General features: G+C 41.7%; 1 protein-coding gene across 1 annotated transcript in view; it reads right to left on the reverse strand.

Annotated features, from left to right (window-relative positions):
- The window catches only part of LOC124789055 (sialin-like), an 89370-nt gene that overhangs the window by 13300 nt on the left and 52259 nt on the right, over positions 1-23811 (reverse strand). Inside the window, exon 8 of the mRNA XM_047256346.1 lies at positions 1059-1297. Coding sequence (XP_047112302.1) covers positions 1059-1297 — 239 coding nt within the window. The remainder of the gene's footprint in view (positions 1-1058; positions 1298-23811) is intronic.

A 23811-nucleotide genomic window follows, 5' to 3' on the forward strand; every position in this document is an offset into this window, starting at 1 on the left:
ATACATTCCGACGGTCGGCTGAAGCCACCTCGTGCGACGCCCTAGCCATGAATGCCACACGAGATTTTACACCAAATATCGTCATCATCGTCATCATGCAGCCTTAACACTTTTAATGTGAGCACAAGAAATTTGAGCACTTATGCCTGATACTGTCGCCATCTTGTTGTAACTTCAGAATTCGATTCGTGGCCTGTGAATATTCTGATGTATCAGATGCCACATATTGGACGGCAGGAGCAAAACATTACTAATAGGTAGTTCCTTTTTGCATACTATCAGGTTACAGATGCAGGCAAGACAGATCGACGAGTGGTGTTTCAACGATCGCTGCCTGCTGAATGCGTTGGAGAACTATCCCGCACATTATTGTGATCTTAGGTGGAAATTATACTCATGAATTATGTGGTTATTTTGATGGGTTAATTACTCTTTTGTGTTCGCAGTCAATGACAAAAAAACGAGGAAACAACGTCATTAGCAGTGATGGACGCTATAAGCAGAAGGAAGACACTTATTCATCTCTCGAACACTTTTTTGATGAATTGTTCAATATTTAAACGGTAGCTGTATCAAGCCCTTTTTCAGATGAAATGTATTGTGCAAGTGTGTGTGTGTGTGTTTCTGGGGCATAAACTTCATACTTGTTGTAGCGTAGCTCAAAGGCTTAGGGCTTAGCTATCACTACTTCCTTTTAGATCGCACACAACCTACAACGCCAATGCAATGAATTCGGTAACAGATTAATGCAAAACAATTACTTGTACTTTTATTTACATTCTGACATCAGCCACTCGCCTTCAGTTGAAATTATGTCAAAATCAGCTAAATGGCAGCAATAACCGCAGGACTGGCGGTAGTGGAATCTCTAACGTCTGAGCGGCACTTACTGCGACAGATATCAAGTCATTTTTCTAATTCCTTATGTGATGCTGAGGGCTGCCTGTTTTCGACGTACGTATCATCAAGCCATTAGCGTTGTATCCAGTAGAAGACAGGCCCGCTCTGTAGCGGGGCAGCCAAATCGCTCGGAAGCAATGACACTTCAAGTTACGTACATCGGCATTCGTGAAGGCTCCGACAACGTAAGGGACTGCGATGCCCGTCAGGTTGGCGATGCTGTTGACGATGCCCGTCACGGTGCCCGAGTAGTTGGGCGTGGTCGTCTGCATGTTCATGTAGGGCCCCGCGCAGTAGGTGGACAGGCAGAAGCCGCTGATGGCCAGCATGGTCACGACCACGGCCGTGTCGTCCACCAGAGTCACCACGATCAGCGTAGCGGCCGGCACCAGAGTGTCTGCACAAAAATGTTTCAAATGGCTCTGAGCACTATGGAACTTAACATCTGAGGTCATCAGTCCCCTAGAACTTAGAATTACTTAAACCTAACTAACCTAAGGACATCACACACGTCCATGCCCAAGGCAGGATTCGAACCTGCGACGTAGCGGTCGCGCGGTTCCAGACTAAAGCGCCTAGAACCGCTCGCCCACAATGGCCGGCCCACCAGTACAAAAACCACGATGTGGTTTCTGCCGTGGTGGAAGTGAATCATGGCTTCCGTTTTATGACCTGAGGATGGCCGGTAACGGCCGAAACCGAAAATTTTATATTGAAATTGTAGTGATTGTTTTGGACAATAAATTATTTCCAAAACAAGCAATCACACGCGTCTCCAGTACGAAAAAAATATCGTTCTTTCTAAAACACATATTGTCTAGTAATTGTTTTAACCGATTTGACTGTAGGTTATGGGTGACATGTATCTATTCCTGAATGGATAAGCCAGTGCATGGTGCTCATATAGGGTTGAAGCTTGCCTATCCAACGGCTTCCAGGGCCAACAAAAATTTTATTTTCAATATATCCTATAGTTACTGACCGTATTAAAATTTTTTTAAATTCTGGCATAATCTTATTTATAGATTCTCCCGTTACATCTTGGTAGAACAATTCAATATGTAAGGTTGAATAACGAGTGCACTGTTCTTGTTCTACTTATTTCTGTGTATTTCAAACAAGTCTCCAGCTTATTGCGCCATCTTAGGAAACAACTGACTAGCGTCGGGAAGGGGCAGTATTTCTTAGGTAACCAAATATTATAAGCAAAGATACAATCCACTTGCTTTGGAGTGTTGTGCATCAAACATGTTCCTTAGCGTTGAAATTACAATTAATCCAATGATCGATTTTAAGCACGATAAATAATTAAACTACACAATATTACACGTTAAATGGTTATAATGCTGAAATTTGTTAGTTCTTGGAATTGGCTGAAAAACTGTCAGACTGAATACTCTCTATTTATGTTGTGAAACAAACATGTTTTTTAACATTATAAATTATACTTTGGCAATGGACAATATTATACACAATAATAAAAATACACAATCTTACAGCATTACAGGCTATACTGTTATGATACCACAGTTCGTAAGGTCGTGACATTGGTTCAGAGCTGTCTAACTGTAACTAATATTGTGCAACAAACATGTTTTACTTTGTAAATTACGTTTTATGCAATGGATAATATTAAACACAGTACAATGTTCAAATACACATTATTACAGTGTTACAATTTATAGTGTTAAAGTTTGTGGGGAAGGCAAGGTAAGGAATAGTAAATTCTAATGTGTTTCAATTTTGTGTATGGCTCTGTGCCATTGTGGCTGACTGTGGGTATGGGGCTGGTTGATTGCAGCATGTGAAACTTAAAAGTGGAGATGCGCATAGCTATAATTGAACATTTAGAACCTCCCATACAGAATTCAAAATATAAACTGTGATACTGTAATAATCTGTATTCTAACCGTGTACTGTGTTTAGCGTTATCCATTGCATAAAATGTTACAATGTGAAACATGTTTGTTGCACAGTATAATTTACTAGTGCTCAGCTAGACAGTTCTCAACCAATGTCGCGAGATCACAAACTATGGCATCATAACAGTACAACCTGTAATACTGTAACACTGTGTATTTTAATTATTTTGTATAACATTGTCTATTGCCTGAAGTATAATTTACAATGTTAAAAAACATGTTTGTTGCACACCATAAATGATCTCGCAAACTTCAGCATTATAACCATATAACTCGTAATATTGTGTAGTTTAATTATTTATTGTGCTTAATAGTGTCCATTGTATAAAGGGTAATTTCAGTGTTCAGAAACAAGTTCATGCACAGCACTCTATGTAAGTGGATTATATCTCTAGAATGAGATTTTCACTCTGCAGCGGAGTGTGCGCTGATATGAAATATTATATCTCTGCTTACAATGTTTGGTTACCTAAGAACTAGTGTCTCTTCCAGACGATACTCATTTATTTCCTGAAAATGGCTCAATAATCTGAAAACTAGTTTGAAATGAACAAAGAGCAGTAGAACAAAAAGAGTGCACTTGTTATTCAGCATCAAAAAGAGCTGTCATAATCTAAACATTAAGAAGAACGGGCTGCTTATCATTAAACTTTCGCTACGTGAGAGGGCCCCCATGAAAAACGAGAGATCGTAGGACAACGAAACTTTGTGGTAACATTTGTAAAGACGAGCGGAAGAAAAATAATGAATAAACTATTGAAAGAAACACACTTTAATTTCCACATGAGAGGATAAGATTTGTTAATTGCGTACCGTGTATACGTTCCAGTTTACAAACTTTGCTCATTGTGACCACCATATGCATCTACGACAGCCCTGAAAAGCTCTGGACATGCCATGTTACTTATTTTTCACAGCAATTTTCAAAGGGTGGTGCATGGAACGATCAACGATCGTGACACAGCTCGTGCATTGCGTCCAGCATTCCAAGCCACGGCAACAGTAACTTCTTCAACAATTTTGTGGCGAAATTGGCCGTCGGCCTCTTGCAGGAGTGGTGCTCTGATCGGCAGTTAATTTGAATTTCCAAATCATATTCTTCAAACCCCATGTGCAAAGAGGACATCTCCGATTTCGCAAAGAGCAGAGGCACTATTTCTGTTGTTTGGATAAAGCTTAAAAAGCTAATCCAGACTGTCTGTCTGCAACCCTAATGCACACTGATAGTTGTGTTTCTACCCTAGGTCACCGTATTAGTACCGGCGCCTAAAGCACTACAAACAACGTAAACCTTGAAGCACACAGTCTGAACACCTTTCCTATAAAGTCTGGTGCCCATACGATGATGATGATGATAATGATGATGATGATGATGTTTGGTTTGTGGGGCGCTCAACAGTGCGATTACCAACATCCTTACAAAGTCCCAATCCTTACACAGTCCAATCTAGCCACTTTCACGAATGATGATGAAATGATGAGGACAACAGAAACACCGAGTCCCCGGGAAGAGAAAATCCCCAACCCGGCTGGGAATCGAAGCCGGGACCTTGTGAGGTGCCCATACGATAGTTTTCCTTCTACACTGACTGAAGTAGCGAAAGTTTGAAAGGCGTATATATAACTAAAAATATCGATGTGTTTTGGTATGTTTGTCATCATTACAAGCATCTTTGACACCTGAACACATAAGTGAGACGTATTCTTTAGATACCAGATGTATTATTGAATGGAGCTCGGGCGAGCCAGTGAGTAAGATAGGGAGAGAGAGAGAGAGAGAGAGAGAGAGAGAGAGAGAGGAGAGAGTTTTTGAGAGTGTTGTGTCATGGTACACTGAGAAGCCTGGTTAACGGACGTGCCGCACAGAGAACGAATTTTATTTGAGATGCTCCCTAATGTCTAATTAAGAATTAAAGATAAAGGATGATTTTTAAGACGAGTTTATGGAGAGAAAGCTCATCTGGAAAAAGGTAATCTTTTATCTTCGTTTATAAGTATTTCAATGAAACTAATCCTCCCTGTAGACGCGTGCATGTGTGGAATCTCCAACAACAGCGAACGTTCATGGTTTGTATTCGCCTTTGTTATAGGCCTATGTCGTTGACGTCAGTCTGTTGTATAATTATGGAACATGTTTTATGCGTATTTGATATGACGTTTTCATGGAACGAAAATCTCTTCCATAAAAATCAACATGGAATCCGCGAACAGAGATCCTGCGAAACTCAGCTTGCTCTGTTTCCGCATTAGATCTACAGCACTGTAGAGAAAGGCACACAAGTAGATTTGTTCCTTGACTGGAGCAAGGCGTTTGACACTGTTTCGCACTGTTGTGTAGTGAAAAAAATTACGAGGTTACCGAATATCGGGCCAGATTTACGAGTGGTTTCACACAGAACTCAGCAAGTCGCTCTAACCGAAAAAAGGACAGATGTAAAATTAATTTCTAGAGTACCCCAGGGAACTGTTTACAGTGTTTATAAATGATCTATCAGAAAGCGTCGGAAGCTGTTTAAGACTGTTCCCAGGTGACGCGTTTGTCTGTAAGAAAGTAGCAACGCCAGAAAACGGAATAGATTTGCGAAATGACCTACAGGCTCTGGCAGTTGACGCTGGTCGTGGATGAATGTAACATGTTGCGCATACATAGAAAAAGAAATCCATTACTGTACAGCTACACTATTGATGATAAACTGCTGGAAACGGTGTGTACTGAAAAATATCTAGGAGTAACTATCCAGAGCGGCCTTGAGTGGAACGACCACATAAAACAAATAGTAGGAAAGCAGATGCCGCACTGAGATTCATAGGAAGAAGTGGCTTACAAGGCGCTTGTTCGATCGATTCTTGAGTATTGTTGATCGATCTGGGACACTTACCAGGAAGGAATGATAGAAGCGATAGAGATGGTGTAATCGGCGAGAGAGCGTTACAGAGATGCTAAACAAACTTCAGTAGCAGATGATGCAAGGGAGCAGAGAGTACTTTCCGGGAAGACACCTGAACGTATTACTTCCTCTCTCAGATATCTCGTGAAATGACGACGACGAGAAAATTCGAGAAATTAGAGCTAATGCAGGGGCTTACTGACAATCATTCTTGCCATGCGCCATTCGTGAATGGAACAGGGAAGGGGGCATCAGTTAACGGTTCGAGAAGTACCCTCCGCCACACACCGTCGGGTGCTTGCTGCGTATTTGTGTTGATGTAGATGTAATACGAGCCCAGCACCTGGCAAGATTATATGACCTGCCTTTGGGTAAGCAACACAGACATCTCGGTTTAGTAACTTTGACACTAAACGTCGAATTTCTAATTTGTTGAGACCAGTGACCGTGCCCTATCACTAAGGTGCAAGTGACGCTATTTTTCTACAAGACAGCACAAGGCCACATGTTGTTCGTGCCGTCCTGACCTACCTTGATACAGACAGTGTTCGACTGTTGCCCAGCTAGCATACTCTGCAGATACCTCACCCACTGAAAAAATCTGGTCATACGTTATTGAGAGACTGTCCGCCACTGTCGTTGATGAACTCTGGCTTAGGACTGAAGCTGCATGGAACGACGTACCCGTTTCTGTCATCCAAGTTAAATTCGACTATGTCCAGTGAGTTTGGAGCCACTGTTGCTGCTAGAGGGGGCAAGTATGTGCTCTAACTCCTCACCCAGTGTACTCCCAAATCACCAACTTATTTAGTCATGTAATCTTCAAGTAGTCTTTATAAGCACAGTAAATAAAATTTCGTTATTTTCTATCCTTCCTGGTGTTTTAGCAATTTTAGTGGTCAGCAGTGTATTTCCAGCAGAACAGTGAATCAGTAATTTTCACAGTATTTAAGGATAATCTAGCTGAGAAAACGAGAGTGGGCGAAATTTCAGTCTGGTTTTCTTGTATCTAATCAGGACTGGAAATACTGCAAATTAAAAACCTCCAACTGAAAAAGAAAAACAACGGAAGATCTAGACGCAATCTCACTGAACGATCACGTACATCAGTGGCTCCAAACCTCGGGGTAAAAAGAAACTTTCCAAGGGTTAAAAACAAAAGGATTCGATTGTGTTTCCGTCACAAAACGAAGTTATTCATTTTTAAGAGATCATTAATATTATCAATAGTTCGTAATACTGTAACACTGATTACGTAAATTACCAATAATAATATTTTTTCAAATACTAGAGTTAACGCATAAGACAATGTGGTGGAGGTTGAAGCTTGTAAAATAAGTGTATCTTCCTCACAGATTCCGTCACTATAGAAGTACTTTCAACTACGTACCGTGCAACTATAAGAGTAAAACTGAAACATGCGCCTCACTTATACTTGAATATCTCGTGAAAATGACTTCTCCTAGTTCACGCAATTGACCATAAATTGACTAATTACTCGCTTCACAACAGTTACACGATCTAAATGACAGCACAACATACTGCTGTAGCGCCTAGGTATTATTGTTATTATTATTATTATTACTATTATTATTGTTAGTGGCAGTGTTCAGACATAAGGGGGGGAGGAGGAGAGAAGTGTTGAACGTCCCGTCGGCAACGAAGTCATTAGAGACGGAATGCAAGTACGGATTATGGAAGGATGGGGAGGGAAATCGGCCGTGCCCTTTCACAGGAACCAGCCCGACATTTGCCTGAAATGATTTAAGTAAATCACGGAAAACCTAAATCCGGATGGCAGGACGCGGGTTTCAACCGTCGTCCTCCAGAATGCGAGTTCACTGTGCTAACCACTGCGCCATCTCGCTCGGTGTCGGACACAGAGTTTGGCAGCCTGAAGTTCAGGGCAGTTATAACTAAACCTTCCCTACTTGAGAGGCCCCCAAGTAAAACGAGAGATCGTACGACAAAGGGACGTTGTGGAAATATTTGTAAGGACGTGCGGAAGAGAAATAACAAATAAACCATTGAAACAAAAAGACGTTTTAATTCTCACATGGTAGGGTCAACTTTTGAATTGCGTACCATGTTTAGGTTCCATGTTATTTAGGTTGCAGGTTACAAAACTTGTTGAATGTGACGATCATCTGCATCCACGACAACCTGGAACCCCATTAGAGATTGCTCGGCTGCTGCTCGAAACATCTCAGGTGGGATGTTCCCTCGCTATGCTTAGTCGGCCGGGGTGGCCGAGCGGTTCTAGGCACTACAGTCTGGAACCGCGCGACCACTACGGTCGCAGGTTCGAATCCTGCCTCGGGCATGGATGTGTGTGATGTCCAAGGGTTAGTTAGGTTTAAATAGTTCTATGTTCTAGGGGACTGATGACTGCAGAAGTTAAGTCCCATAGTGCTCAGAGCCATTTTTTTTTCGCTATGCTCATCTTCAACCTCCAATGTGTGTTAAGCGTCCCGTTGATAAACCCTGTCGTTCGGGTAATCACAGCTAAAAATCAAACAGGTTCAAACCCGGTGATTTTGGTGGGCACATAGTTGCAACGATTGGTCAGTGATGCGGTTTTCTCCAAATTTGTCACGGAGAACGGATGTCATGAGCAGAGTGAGGTGGAACTTCACAGAGCATCAAAGCAGTTGAGTCAAAAGCACTTCTCTTCCACAGGTAGAGAAGCAGGTAACACTAATGTGTGCCGTTCACGCCATATGTCCTTGGTCCTTGCCGTCCGAGTTCCACCTACATACGGGCGCCTAACGGCAAGTCACGACACTAACGCTACTAATAACACAAATTTTGCAGTGCACAATCTGAACATCATTCCCCGGCTCAAGTACCGAAAGTTTAACTTAACCACCCTCTATGCCAGTTTTTTGGCTCAGGAGGAAGGAGTTCAGCAATACAAACAATAAGTAGGGTGCATAAATTTTAACTTCGGCGCCACAGTCCGGAACCTTGCTGCTGCTACGGTCGCAGGTTCGAATCCTGCCTCGGGCATGGATGTGTGTGATGTCCTTAGGTTAGTTAGGTTTAAGTAGTTCTAAGTATAGGGGACTGATGACCTCAGATGTGAAGTCCCACAGTGCTTAGAGCCATTTTTATTTTATTTTAAAAGGGGGTGCAAGGTGTGGATGGATTGCTTTTTACTTCTACAAGAAAAAGTTGTTAATAAACACTACCAATTATCTCGCTAATTCATTAGTTCTTGGTTTAATAAAACACTTACAAACACGAAATATCATTATTTACATAACATCACTTGTATTATATCAATTAAATATCATTTATCTTCCGTCATTTTATAAGTAAAAGTGTTCAAAGAAAGTTCTTTTTCATTCCAAAGTTTAGTTGGGTGCTAATTTTGATCGTAGTGTGGGTGGGGCGGAGGGCGATGCTACCTAATATCTGATTTTCATTGAGGGGTAATGGCCTCAAAAGGTTTGGGAACTACTGATATAGATCTGCATCTATATCTACATCTACCATTTTACTTTCTTACTCCTGGATACAACCAGAATATGTCTTCTGTGGACAGAAGTATTCAAAGTATTTTAAGAAAGGCCTGATGGAAGCATCAAAACTGTTGTAACGAATATTTCAGTCAAGCTAACATCTTTCACGGATTACATCAAATTGAAGGAAAGTTCGCTGACGTCAAGGAAATAATTGTTTTTAGTTGCATACATGTATATTGCAGATGCTCAAAATCCTCCCACACTGTGCTATTTCGTTATATGATTGGTACAGCGTCGACATCTCAGCACCTACACAGTGTATCTCAATTATTTTTTAGATGTGTTCCAATCTCTGTCTTTCCTTAGAGTTCATATCCTCTGCAGCACTCACCAGTACTATAGAAGTTATTGGCCCATCTCTTAACACGTGTCCTATCATCCGTTTCTTTCTCCTTGTCAATGTTTTACATGCGTTCTTTTCTTCGCCGTTTCTGTGGAGAACATCCTCATTCCTTATCAATTCCACATAATGTTCGAAATCCTTCTATAGCAACGCGTCGCGTAGGCCTCGATTCTCTTCTTTCACGATTTTCCGATTTACTACCACAAAATTTTCTGCATCGAAGGCCTATATTTTCAGAAATTTCTTCCTCCAAGCAAAGCCGATGTTTTATACTAGTAAACTCCTTTTGGATAGCAATGCCTTTCGTAGTTTGCTTTTAATGTCCTCCTTGCTTCGTCATATATTATTTTGCTTGGAATGTAGCAGAATTTCTTCACTTCGTCTACGTCGCAGGCACCAACTTTGATGTTAAGTTTATCACTAAACTCATTTCTGCCACTCCTCATTACTTTTGTATTTCTACAGTTAAGTCTCTCGACATATTCTGTAGTCATTAGACCTTTCCTTGTAAAAAGGTCCTGTAAGTCTTACTCATTTTCACTGAGGATAGTAATGTCATCAGAGGATCTTGTCACTGATATCCTTTCACCCTAAAATTGGATCCCTATTTTCAACCTTTCTTTTTGTTTCTGCCATTACTTCTTTTATGTATGTATTGAACAGTATGGGCGAGAGACTGCATTCATGTCTTACATTCTTTTTAACCTGGGCACTTCTTTCTTGGTATTCCATTTCTTATAATTTCCTTTTTAAGCCGGGCATTTCGTTCTTGGCCTTCCGTTCACATTATTCCGTTTTCGTTCTTGTACGTATTGTGTACTTTTCGTCTTTCCCTATACCTTATTCCTATTTTTCTTAAAGTTTCAAACATCTTGCACCTTTTTTACATTCAGTACATTGTCGAATGCGCTTTCAACGTAGTCACTTCCAATGAACATGGCTTAATTTTTCTGAAGTCTTCCATTATCAATCGCAAACCTGTCATGTCTGCCTCTCTGGTATCTTTCCGAAAGCCAAACTGATCGACATCTACTAACTTAGTTTTCTTCTTTTTTCTATAGTCTGATGTCATGTATCCAGTCTAGGGCCCGAGTTCGATTCACGGCTGGGTCGGAGATTTTCTCCGCTCAGGGACTGGGTGTTGTGTTGTCCTAATCATCATCATTTCATCCCCATCGACGCGTAAGTCACCGAAGTGGCGTCATATCGAAAGACTTGCACCCGGCGAACGGTCAACCCGACGGGAGGCCCTAGTACACGACATTTTATGTAGTCAGTCTCATAGATTCCCCACATAAACTTTAGTAGGCACATATCCCACCGATCTTAGATGTTCTATAGGAATATTGTCTATCCCTTCTGTTTTATTTAATCTCAAATCCTCCAAAGCTCTGCTAAATTCAAATACAAGGTGCACTCTGTCTTCATACCGACCCGAATCTTTTATTTTAACATGTCATTAGAAAGTTCCTCCTCATCGTGGGAGGAATTCAATGCACTCTTTTCTCCTATCTAATCTCGGCTCTGCATTTAAAAGTGAAACTCCTGTTCCTCTCTTAATGTTTATGCTATTTTTCTTATGTCGCCGAAAACTGTTTTGATTTGTATCCTGAATCAGTCCTTGCGACAATCAATTCCTTTTCAATTTGTTCGTAGTTTTCTTGCAGCCATTTCACCTTTGCTTTTCTGCACTTTCCAGTTATTTCATTCCTAACTGACTTATATTACTGCATTTCTGACTTTCCCTGAACATTTTTATATCTCCTTCTTTTGTTGATCAATTGAAGTGTACCTCCTGTTATCCACCGTTTCTTAGCAGTTATCTGTCAAGTAGTGCCTGATGGGCTAGTGGTAAAACACGTGCATGGAAGCACATAAGTCAAACCAAGGAAATTTTCAGGCTGCCTTTAATCTATCATTCACCTTTCTACGATGTGAGCGTCTCCAGGAACGATACGTGGTTCAAATTCCAAGTTAAACTGCAAGTCTTCTTTCCCCTGTTGGGTAACTGGGATAGATTTGCAAGGCTCCACTAGTGTATGGTCCTAGTCAATCTGCTTCACTACTGACATGCACTGAGTAACCACTGTAACTAAACACGGGTTACAAATTACGTACATTTATTGTTTATGAATTCAATGACTGCACTGAAAAACGATTAAATACTCGTCACGAGAGAATGAGTGCACATACATATAATTGTGCATCTTCAGAGGGAAGGAACCCGAAAAGTTCTCATAAAATAGACCAAACGAACAAGAAATCGTGTTAACTGATGATAATCGAGGAACTGAATTGGTGGTGACTGCATCGGAAGGTTAGTGAGTAAAGAGAAGTAGAACCCCAAAGAGTAAAATCATGGCCGAAAGGTCGCTACACAGTGACTGATCGACCAATGTGAACCAGCGCGCCTATTATCCCGTATTAATCTCGTACGCCGTGGCTGCGACACTTGCATCGTTTGCGCAAGACAAGGCGCGGTGAGGTTGTACGTGTCGCCAGACGTCACTATGGCGCGACCTGTCGGCTCATGAATTGCCTTCTCCTCGCGTGATGTAGACCACTCTCTGCGGCTCTCGACGACTATGGCTACTGGTGAAAAATTGTTTACTATGGCTCCCAGCTAGGAAGTCTCTGATACTTTACTTTCCTGTTCCTTATCGGTGTGAGCCCACCATTGTGCTGGAAGGTTCGGCATCGGTTATTTTGAAAGCTTCCGGAGGCTGACTTATCTGAACTGCTCTTTCTGGCAACTTGCAACGTCATCCTATGGTACATTGCCGTTCCCAAAGATTCCGAGATCCAGCCTATCACACGGCGTTCCTCCTAAAACTTTCCATAACATTGTCTTCTCGATGTTTACGCTCAGGGTGTTAGCGATCCGTCGGCACTGCACAAAGGGCTTGCCTGTGGAGGCACCCGGTGGTTATTGCACAATATTGCGTTGTTATCGCACGGAACACGCCATTTGCGTGGGTAGTCTGTCGTTCGGTGAAACCTCTGTATTAATATTCGTCAACTGGCGAGGACAGGGCGAGTTCACTGCCCTTGGTAGCTGAGTGGTCAGCACGACGGAATGTCATGCCTAGCGGCCCGGGTTCGATTCCCGGCTGGGTCGGAGATTTTCTCTGTTCAGGGACTGCGTGTTGTGTTGTCCTTATCATCATCATTTCATCCCCCATCGACACACAAGTCGCCGAAGTGGTGTCAACTCGTAAGACTTGCACCAGGCGAACGGTCTACCCGACGGGAGGCCCTAGCCACACGGCATTTCCATTTTATCACGCAAGTGTATTTTTCCCCGTGCGTGGCTAATTTTGTCAAAGACGCTCAACGCACTCTGCCAAGATGAGTAGAAACTGTAAGGGCCATGCTTTTACTCTCCACTAACTACCAAGAAGAATTCAGGGTACGATTTTGAATTAGGGGAAATTAAAAGGAAATCTTATACAATCATCACCCACTCTCACTAATAATACCTCTCTTTTGCCTATACATCGGAATTTATTGATTAATTAGACCTATCTTATCGATGGATTAAGTGTGCTGAGTAAAAAGTAGAATGAAACATGAGGGTGGCTACAGCCAGATACTTTCAGATTAGGGACACCCAAGTCGTCGAAGAGGCGCCCAATTGAAAGGTTACACCTTATCTGGCGATTAAGCCACACGAAATTATTATTAATTACCTTCCATGTACCTTTGTTTGTCGTACTTCTGTGATTGACTTTGTTATGCATGTCTATTCGTCTTCAACTGGTTTATGTACCATGGTATCCGTTACTGAAACTTCTACAATCTTAGAGACCTTCAAACTCTCCTCATCATTTATCGGTTCCTGATATCCCACTTTGTTCCACACTGATTTTTACGGACAATTCTCTTAATTCAGTCTATTCTTCATCATTACTAAATTGTGGTCTGAGTCTGTATCTGCTCCTGAGTACGCCTTACAATGCAATATCTGATTTTAGAATCTCTGTCTGAGTATGAGGTAATACAACCGGAATCTTCTCGTGTTTCCAGGCTGATTGAAAGTGTAATTTCTCTTCTTGCGATTTTGGAACAATGTATTCGCTGTTGCTAATTCATATTTCTTCCAGAACTCGGCTAGGCTTTCTTCTCTGTCTTTTCTACTACCAATCCCATATTCTGCGTCTACTCTTCCTGCATCTACTACCTCGTTCCAATTCCCCACGATTATTAAATTATCATCTCTCTTTATATACTGAAATGCCCGCTTAATATCATCACATACTTTCTCTGTATCTTCATATTCTGCTTATGACAACGGCACTTTGCCTAAACTTATTACTGTTGACGTTGATTTGCTGTTGAACCTGATGAGAACAGCTCTGTCACTGAACTGTTCACAGTTAGGTACTCTCTGCCCAACCTTCCTATTCGCGACGAAATCTACTCCCTTTATATCATTTTTGCTAATGCTCATTGGAACAGAAATTTTTAGAATCTTTCTACTTAATTTTAGCGCCCCCTTACTGTATCCAGATTGAGCCTTTCCATTTCCTTTTTCACGTTTTGTAGTTATTCTACCACATTCAAACTTGTGACATTCGACGGTCTGACTAATAGAATGTTACCCTTTCGTTGGTTATTCAATATTTTTCTCGTTGTTACTTCCCCTTGGGAGTCTCCTCCCTGAGATCAGAACAGAGGACCAATTCGGGGTCTTTCGCCAATCGAAAAGTCAGCATGGTACTATTTCAATAACATACCATGTGTTTGGGTACACATTCCGTGTACGGACGCACTTTATTTCTCTTTTAATTCAGGGGTCTCTGTTGCCTTCTGCATGCTCATGCAGTTTATTGCTGATTCTTCCGCCTTTCAGAGTTAGTCCCCCCTCCACGGGCAACTGAAACTATGTCCACTCCTCCGCCCTTTCTGATGAGGCCATTGGAAGAACGAGGGTCACCATTGGTGGTTATTTTTATTCAAAATCTAAGGAATAGCTGAATTTGAAACCAGGGACTCAAGATGTTTTGACTATTAGTCAATGGAGCTACCCAGATGCCATGGGTGGCTCCGTACTTTAACGAAACTGAGAATATGAAAATAGTTGCAGTGTATATTTCACTTATTTTTTGAAGGACGTCGATAATGTCACTGACGATTTACGGCACCGGGTACAATAGTAATTAAGACTCGGAATTTGCATTCTGGATGATTAGGACTCACACCCTCATTCTGTCAGCCTTATTTAATTTCTCTGTTGTTTCTCTAAATAGCTGAAGGTAAATATTGGCATGATTCCTTTGAAAAAGAGGACTCGTGGTCCTTATCTGAAATTAGCTGAATTTTGATTATCTCTTAAGGTAACTCTTACATATATTTGTCAACTATAGGGGTCACCTACCATTAACTTGACTTACACAGTACTGGACGGTATCCTACTGGACAAGGAATGCCGTTTCCTCCGTCCTCATCGAGAACCAGCTAAACTAGAGTGCTGAAGGGGATCTATAACGTGGAATCGCGATCACGGCGTACAGAAAACATTTTTGCAATTAAGATTTGGATTTACGGCAAAAATAATCCTAAGGTTGACTACTGGTCAAATGTCAAACAATGCACTGACATCTGTTGGCAGAGCCACCAACTCTTAGGCCTACTCTGCTGTAGGCAATTTCGACCCCTTCTCCGCGATAAACTTTTTCAAACTGAACATGTCACTGAAGCGTTAATCACACTTCTCATAGCAGAAAAGCCTTCCTCGTAGCGGAGCAACTACGCTTTGAAACTTTGAGGCTTTAAATTATATGACACAAACTGCGTGCCAAGTGCGAAGCTTAAGTATTGCAACCAACGATTCTTCCAGATGCGTTTCGATGACATAGCAGCGTCTTTCGAAAGTAATTCTTGGAAGTTTTTCCTAACTTAATATGCATTCATCAACGCAGTCATTAATGCGCCTACAGATTCATCATTAGTGTTGAAAAACTGAAGCAGGGAAACAGTGTCCCACTAAATATATTTAGACAGCCGTCTCAAGAAGATTTTGCCAGAAACACATTTGTCGGAGGCGAGGATTGATCGCCGTTCAAACTGACATTTCCTCTATGGCATCATAAACAAGTGAGATTTACGATAATGATGGAAGCTGAAGAAATGAATCAAATTTTGTGCCATCCCCAGGACTTCAAACCGGGTGTTCTTGTTTACCATGCAGGTATCAAGCCATTACACCACCACAGCGTAATAGGCAACATAGCTGCACTTCTAGTTCGATGCCCCCCTCCCTTCCCCAATACAAACTTCAAATCACATCTTCAGAAGGGGAAAATAAGCTGAAGATGTGAATTGAAGCTTATGTTGGGGGGGGGGGGGGCATTGGACTAAAAGTGCAGCTATGTTACCTATAAGGGTGTGGTGGTGTAATGGCTAGCATACCTGTATGGTAAACCAGAAGTCTTGGGGTCAAGTCCTGAAGGTAGAACACATTTTAATTCAGTTTTTCAGCTTCCATCATTATCATAGATAAAGATGAGACTCACATGTCTCGAGTAAAATCTAATAATATAAGTGAATTTTAGATATCTTCATTAGACACCCTCTAACAATGTCGGGGCGCCTTCAATAATTAATGCGATACTTTTCTCTGAAAGCAAGCTGTTTGCTTCAGGACTCCAATACACAATATTATTCACTACTCTTTTGCCTACAAACTCCTGTTTTTCAACATAATCTCAGTTCAATGTGATGACCTTACGCCATCTTACTGGGAGGGTCTGTAGGCCCGCATTGTACCACCTTACTGGTACTGCTGGAGCCAACGTCTTACTGCATCAATAACCTCCCGATCATCCACGTACTTCTTCCCATGGAGAGCATCCTGCATTTGGCCAAACAGATGGAAGTCGGAAAGTGCGAGATCCGTTCTGTAGGGTGGACGAGGAAGAACAGTCCAGTGAAGATCTGCGAGCTCCTCTCGGGTGCGCAGACCTGTGTGAGGCCTTGCCTTCCGTTTGCATTTTTGTGGCGGCGAATAAGCTGAAGCCTTTTCTTCATTTTGCTGAGGGTAGCACAGCACACTTCAGAATTGATCGTTGCACCATCAGGGAGGATATAAAATAGAATATCCTCTTCAGACTTCCAGAAGATCGTCGTCATGAGTTTACTTGCTGAGCGTGCGGCTTTGATCGTTTTCTTTGGAGGAGAGGTGGTATGGCACCACTCCATGGATTGCCGTTTTGTTTCCGGTTCGAAGTAATGAACCCATGTTTCATCCCCTGTGACGATGTTCAACCAAAAAAGCGAGAAAGAAGCAAAAACAACTAGAATAACAACAAAGTAATTCATCACACAGGAGTAACGCATGATCGGGAAATCTTACACAAGGGTCCTCTAAAGCATTAACGTCCCCGGCGCAGCAAATGACAGAAAATCAAACAAGCAGCGATACTATCATGGACAACGAAGCATGCGAGTGTCTCCCACAGGAGTAGATCCAGACAATAACAACGATACAGGGCATGAAATAAGCCGTAGGAAACCCGATTCATAGGTAATACATCTACATCTACATCTGCATTTATACTCCGCAAGCCACCCAACGGTGTATGGCGGAGGGCACTTTACGTGCCACTGTCATTACCTCCCTTTCCTGTTCCAGTCGCGTATGGTTCGCGGGAAGAACGACTGCTGGAAAGCCTCCGTGCGCGCTCGAATCTCTCTAATTTTACATTCGTGATCTCCTCGGGAGGCATAAGTAGGGGGAAGCAATATATTCGGTACCTCATCCAGAAACGCACCCTCTCGAAACCTGGACAGCAATCTACACCGCGATGCAGAGCGCCTCTCTGGCAGAGTCTGCCACTTGAGTTTGCTAAACATCTCCGTAACGCTATCACGCTTACCAAATAACCATGTGACGAAATGCGCCGCTCTTCTTTGGATCTTCTCTGTCTCCTCTGTCAACGCGACCTGGTACGGATCCCACACTGATGAGCAATACTCAAGTATAGGTCGAACGAGTGTTTTGTAAGCCACCTCCCTTGTTGATGGAATACATTTTCTAAGGACTCTCCCAATGAATCTCAACCTGGTACCCGCCTTATCAACAATTAATTTTATATGATCATTCCACTTCAAATCGTTCCGTACACATACTCCCAGATATTTTACAGAAGTAACTGCTACCAGTGTTTGTTCCGCTATCATATAATCATACAATAAAAGATCCTTCTTTCTATGTATTCGGAATACATTACATTTGTCTACGTTAAGTGTCAGTTGCCACTCCTTGCAACAAGTGCCTGTCCGCTGCAGATCTTCCTGCATTTCGCTGCAATTTTCTAATGCCGCAACTTCTCTGTATACTACAGCATCGTCCGCGAAAAGCCGCATGGAACTTCCAACATTATCTACTAGGTCATTTATATATATTGTGAAAAGCAATGGTCCCATAACACTCCCCTGTGGCACGCCAGAGGTTAGTTTAACGTCTTTAGACGTCTCTCCATTGAGAACAACATGCTACAGGCCTACACGTCAAATATCTTAAACGTAGTAATATCTGAACAAGTTAGCAGGCCAAATCTATTTCTGTTGGTGACCATCACAGTTTTAATACTGACACATATACTTGCAAAAGGCATGGATGGAGACACGAATGATATCAGATGGATTACGCCATGGTTAGACAGAGATTCCGAAATCAGATATCTGAATTGCTTACGGGGCAGCAGATATAGGGTTAGGTCACAGTTGAGTAATGATGGATAACAACTAAGATTAAGAGACTCCTTCGGACGAATCAATGCGGTAAGATGTGGAATACTAAACTACTGAGGAATGTCGAGACTCGCTTGCTGTCCTCTAAGGATGAAGATAAGTAAATAATAAATACTACAGTAAGCAGTTTAGTCGAAGAGCAGTGGACATCACTAAAGAAGGCAATCACAGACGTTGGACAGGTTAACACATGTACGAGGAATACATAACTGTGAAGAAGTTGAAGAAGTCTGGGTAACAGAAGAAGTACGTCATCTGATCGTCGAAAGAATACTAGTACAAAAATTTTCAGGGAAAGACAGGAATAAACAAATATCTCACTTAGGAATGAAATAAATACGAAGTGCAGGAAGCTAAGACGAATCTCCTACAGGAAACGTGTGAAGAAATCAGAAAAGAATGGTCATCTGAAGGACTGATTCGGCAAATATAAGAATAAAAACAAAATTAGGTGAAATTATATATTATTCCTACGTGCAATCAATTGCTGACCTAACAGATGGGCCGGCCGGGGTGGCCGAGCGGTTCTAGGCGCTACAGTCTGGAACCGCGCAACCGCTACGGTCGCAGGTTCGAACCCTGCCTCGGGCATGGATGTGTGTGATGTCCTTAGGTTAGTTAGGTTTAACTAGTTCTACGTTCTAGGGGACTGATGACCTCAGACGTTAAGTCCCATAGTGCTCAGAGCCATTTGAACAACCTAACAGATGCCGTACAAAAATGGGAATACCAGAAAACGACATCTATTCTGTAGAAGCCAAAATTAATGTATGTAGACGAGAATAAGTCGAACATGTTTTGAGAATGAACAAAAGCTTCGTAGTAAAATAAACGCGAGGTACAGTTCATGCAAATGGATGTAAACACGATGCACAGTAGCCCCCGTACAGGCGATCGCCAGTGTCGGACATATTACCTTCCTGTTAGGCAGAGCGGAGCGCTCCACTAGTACAGACCCATTCGAAGTTGAAGATACCACCAAATAAAGCAAGTTAAAGAGCAAATTTCCTTTTAGACAAACAGGTGATGTAGTTGCAAATGTCTGTCACTTTATTGAGAAAGAAGCTGTGTTAGGTGCTCCACATTGAAACGAGTGGCCAAAGCAACTGGTGTGTCCTTTGCTTCCGTTCAGCAAATCAAGAGAGAACTGAAAAGAGTCCAGGCAGGTGAATCCTCGACATTTTTAACACCTCATATGGAAAAACCCAGATCTTGAATGGCCAGTTTAGACAATTTTGATGAGCAAGTCGTTCGCCTCGTGGTGAATAATTTCTACATTACAGATAAAAGAAGACTCAATATGTAGGAAATTCATTAAAATTTACAGAGTTTAATAAATTTTTAAGGCAGTATAAATACGTCTCGTAAAATTCTTCGCAATTTAAGAGAGGCAGATAACCAAAAAGTTCTCCTGGAACAAAGTAGTATCAGGGTAAACGAATTGCTTAGGGCAAAACCAATTGCTTCCTTAAAAAGTATCCCACAGTGCAGATATGAGTGTCACCCAACTGTCTATACCTTCTGCGCTGATAACCTCGGCATAGAGCACCCGTAAGCTCCAATTTACGTTCTCACTTCTCACACAGCTTCGTACGGATGGAGCAACAGTTCACTACAGGGTCTGCTGAAACCTGTTTCGAAAGGAAGCAGAATTATCGTCATCCATGCTGGCGGGGACGACGGTTTTGTACCGAAGGCCTACGTATGGTTTAAATCTGGCCAGAAAATAGGGGATTACCAAAATTTCGTGGATTTCCCATATTATGAGAAGTGCCTCAGAGAGAGGTTTATATACCTATTCTACTATCCAATACTATCTTCATTATAGACAACGCTCCTTGCCATGTTGTCATGGCTAACAGGAAAGGGAATCCCTTTCCACAAAGACACGCTCAGATCCCATTTGTATTCACTGATGAAAATGAACAAACCAGGCAACATCACTTATAAAATAGACATAAATGAGTCCACACTGTTACGACTACCTACATGGCGCCCAGAATTGAATACTACAGAGCTGATATGGGCAAGAGTCAACTACGGCGTTTCTGAACGCAATGAGACATTCAGAATGGACACGTTATTAAAACTTATAGATGAACAAATTGCTTCCATAACAAGATTGGAAAAAAGCTGTGAGCTCCTTAAGTAAGAGAACTTTTACTGGACGAAGCACTGGAGATGATTATAAATGTGGGAATTGGTACAGATTCGAATAGTGATAGTTATAGTTATGGAAGCAATACTGATTCCGCAAGCGAATATAACAGTGAACGAGCTGACGCTGCCAGTGAAAGCGAAACAGAGACGGCCTGTACTATTTGTAATGTGCAGTTGTGTCTGCAATTGCTCTAAAGATCTGTTAACATCTTAACGGAGAAATTACTGTTTGCAACCAAACTGTACGTTTCACATGGCTATACTTGTAAAGTAAACCCGCTACCATTTTCTTATGTTTGTTCGAGCCGCCGCTAACCGCTTTGCTCGTCCGCTAGCCTCCTCCCTTACATTTTCCCTCCTGGGCATACGAGTGTACCCCGTCTGCATGAAGCGTAACATATATAACCGCTTAGTAAGTGCCACAGAGTCAGCACGAGTTAGCGGCGTTGTCGTGAGATAAGCGAAACCACAGCACGGAAAATTTAGCTGCGTGAATCTGCAAAAGTGCCTCAATTCCGTGACGAAGGTATCATTGCGAAGACTTTGCTCGGACAACGTGGCAGTTCATATTTGTCTTGCAATAAAACTACAAGGCCAGAGAGCTATTTTCTTCTCTATGAAAATCCCAAAACAGGTCTCGTATACTGAAATATCGCAGTGACCTTGGAGCGCGTTTCTGGATGATCCTATTTGTTCCTTGGTGATAACGAGTGAGGTCAGCAGAAACAGGTGGCAATAGTTGTTTACCACGTTATATTGCCCTCCAGACAATTTATTTCAGTGCCTTCGGCAACACGTTTACCTGATGTATGTTGACCAAAATCAAAATTAACTTGAAGATACAACTCAAACATGTGAACTGTGGCAGTACATACCGAAAATTCTTAACGAGATACTGTTTACCAGAGCATGTTCTCATATTTACAGCATTCGTTTAAGAATCCTTGTCTCGTTTGCTACAGTCGAAAAAGATTTCACATCTAAAGATGATTTTACATTGCAAGAGCTTTGCGCGAAGTAAAATTCTAGCTGCCTCATTTCCCTGTGGAGTAACTGCTTGTGAGTATTGTCCAGTCGGTTGCGGCGCACTTTTCGGTAGCCACTGGTCATAAAATCATAATTCTGGAGCTAGGGCAACGCATCACACTAAATTTTGGAGGAACATTTTTGGCTGAGAGCTCATATTCGTCGTGCGTTGAATGCCCAAGAGTATAATGAAGCCGACCGCTGTGGCCGAGCGGTTGTAGGCGCTTCAGTCCGGAACCGAGCTACTGCTACGGTCGCAGGTTCGAATGCTGCCTCGGGCGTGGGTGTGTATGATGTCCATAGGTTAGTTACGTTTAAGTAGTTCCAAGTCTAGGGGACTGATGACCTCAGATGTTAAGTCCCATAGTGCTTAGAGCCATTTGAACCATTTAGTATAATGAAGAAGTACAAAATCGAATCGAGAAGAAAAGAAATTAATAGCACAACTTATTCAAAAGAAGGGCTCGATTGATGGAGCACATCCTGAAGCATCAAAGAAGAGTGAGTTTGTGGAGGGAAGTTTGAGGGTAAAACTTCTAGGCGGTGACCAACGTTTGACTACAAACAAGTGGACTGAGGTTAAAGTAGTTATGCAGAGAGGAAGAGGAATGTTTGCACATGATAAACCAGCATGGAGAGATGCATCAAACCAGTCTTAAAAAATCAAGAACACGACTAGCAACGGTAGATACGAATCTTAGTGATACACTGAAAAGTAAAAGTGACAGAGTTCAACACAATGATTATTATTAAAATGTTATGCTAAACACATTTCATATGCGGAAATGATCGTAATTTTGAGACTATCTATCTACTCACTACTATGGGCCCTTTATTCTGCTATAAGCAGTCTACAAAATATGGTTATAAGAGTATCTTAAATAAACAGATGTTTCAGAAGTATCTGGAAGTACAAGGTTATTTTCTTTGAAGGACTACAGGACATTTCTCAGCATGAGGTTAAATTGAGTCTTGATTCTCGTAAGTACACGGTTACGCGCGAATCACAGGACAACCACGAGGACTAACTTGTGAAGTGAATGTTTGCCGAATCCGTGAACTTTTCAGACTATCCCGGTAAAGACAATGTATGACATAGGTTAATTATCCCACCGTCACCTTCACGCGCTCCCATAGACTTTTCGATACTGTAAGGGTCGATCAAGGTTTGAAGGCCAAACTATCCCATTGCCTAGATGTCGGTGATTATATATCAGCATAGGAGTCGTTCGGGGTTGTATATATGTTACAATAACGCTTCAGAAGGATACATTTGATCGCTCCTGATATGTTTAATGTATTTCAGTCTATTAAAATGTATTCAGTTACTTTTGTAACCCACTTATGCTCCAGTCTGCTTATGGTTCTCAGTTGTACAAGGGCACAGATTCATCTTATAACAAAATTCAGATTTGCCCAATCAACATAGTGACTACTCTTGTTTTTAAATGGACATAAATACAATGTTTAACATGAGCGTTTATTACTCTCTCTTAAGACTTTTCAGTGGATTCTTGATAGCCATTCTAGACGTGTGCTGCGATGGTTTCTCAAACAAGGCAAACCAGTTTCGTTCCCTATCTGTCTGTAACATCACGGAAATTATAAGTTTCGTTCTTAGACGCTCTATATAATTCGCTTTGCATACTCAATCAGCGGTTTCACTGTACAAGCATTCTCAAATCATGAGCGAGTGTGTGTTTCTATTGTTGATATATGCTGATCCCGCATGAAACTGATTTTAGCAGTCATACTAGCCATCACAGTTACACGGCTGCTGAATTCCCTGTATCATATTAATATTCGGACAATAGTGAACACTCTTTGCCCTGTTACATTGTCGCATGTAGCGAGGGAAAAATACCTTATGCCTCACCATGCAACTTAATTCTACTATTAACTGTTTCTTCCGTCGCTTCTTAGCAGACAGGCATAATAATAAAGAAAAAGCAGAACACTGTGTATGTTCTACAGGAATAATGTATTCAGTTAACCGGTTTTCAGCCTACAAGAGCATCATCAGACTTGGACTACTGTCGACAAAGAAGTTACAATATTTGTAAATAATATCGGAAAAATGTTACTCATTAGACTGATGAACCAACAAACAGTAAATGTCATCTTTGACAATGGGGTGATAGTAATGCAATTAAAAATTTAAAGAGTTGAACAATGGAAATGGAAATGATCGTATGGCATTGTTGGCCGGGAGGCCCCTTTCGGGGGAGTTCGGCCGCCGTATTGCAAGTCCATTTTAGTTGACGCCACTTCGGCGACTTGCGAGTCAATGA

The sequence above is a fragment of the Schistocerca piceifrons genome, chromosome 3, assembly GCF_021461385.2.
Source record: "Schistocerca piceifrons isolate TAMUIC-IGC-003096 chromosome 3, iqSchPice1.1, whole genome shotgun sequence".
Classification (NCBI taxonomy): domain Eukaryota; kingdom Metazoa; phylum Arthropoda; class Insecta; order Orthoptera; family Acrididae; genus Schistocerca; species Schistocerca piceifrons.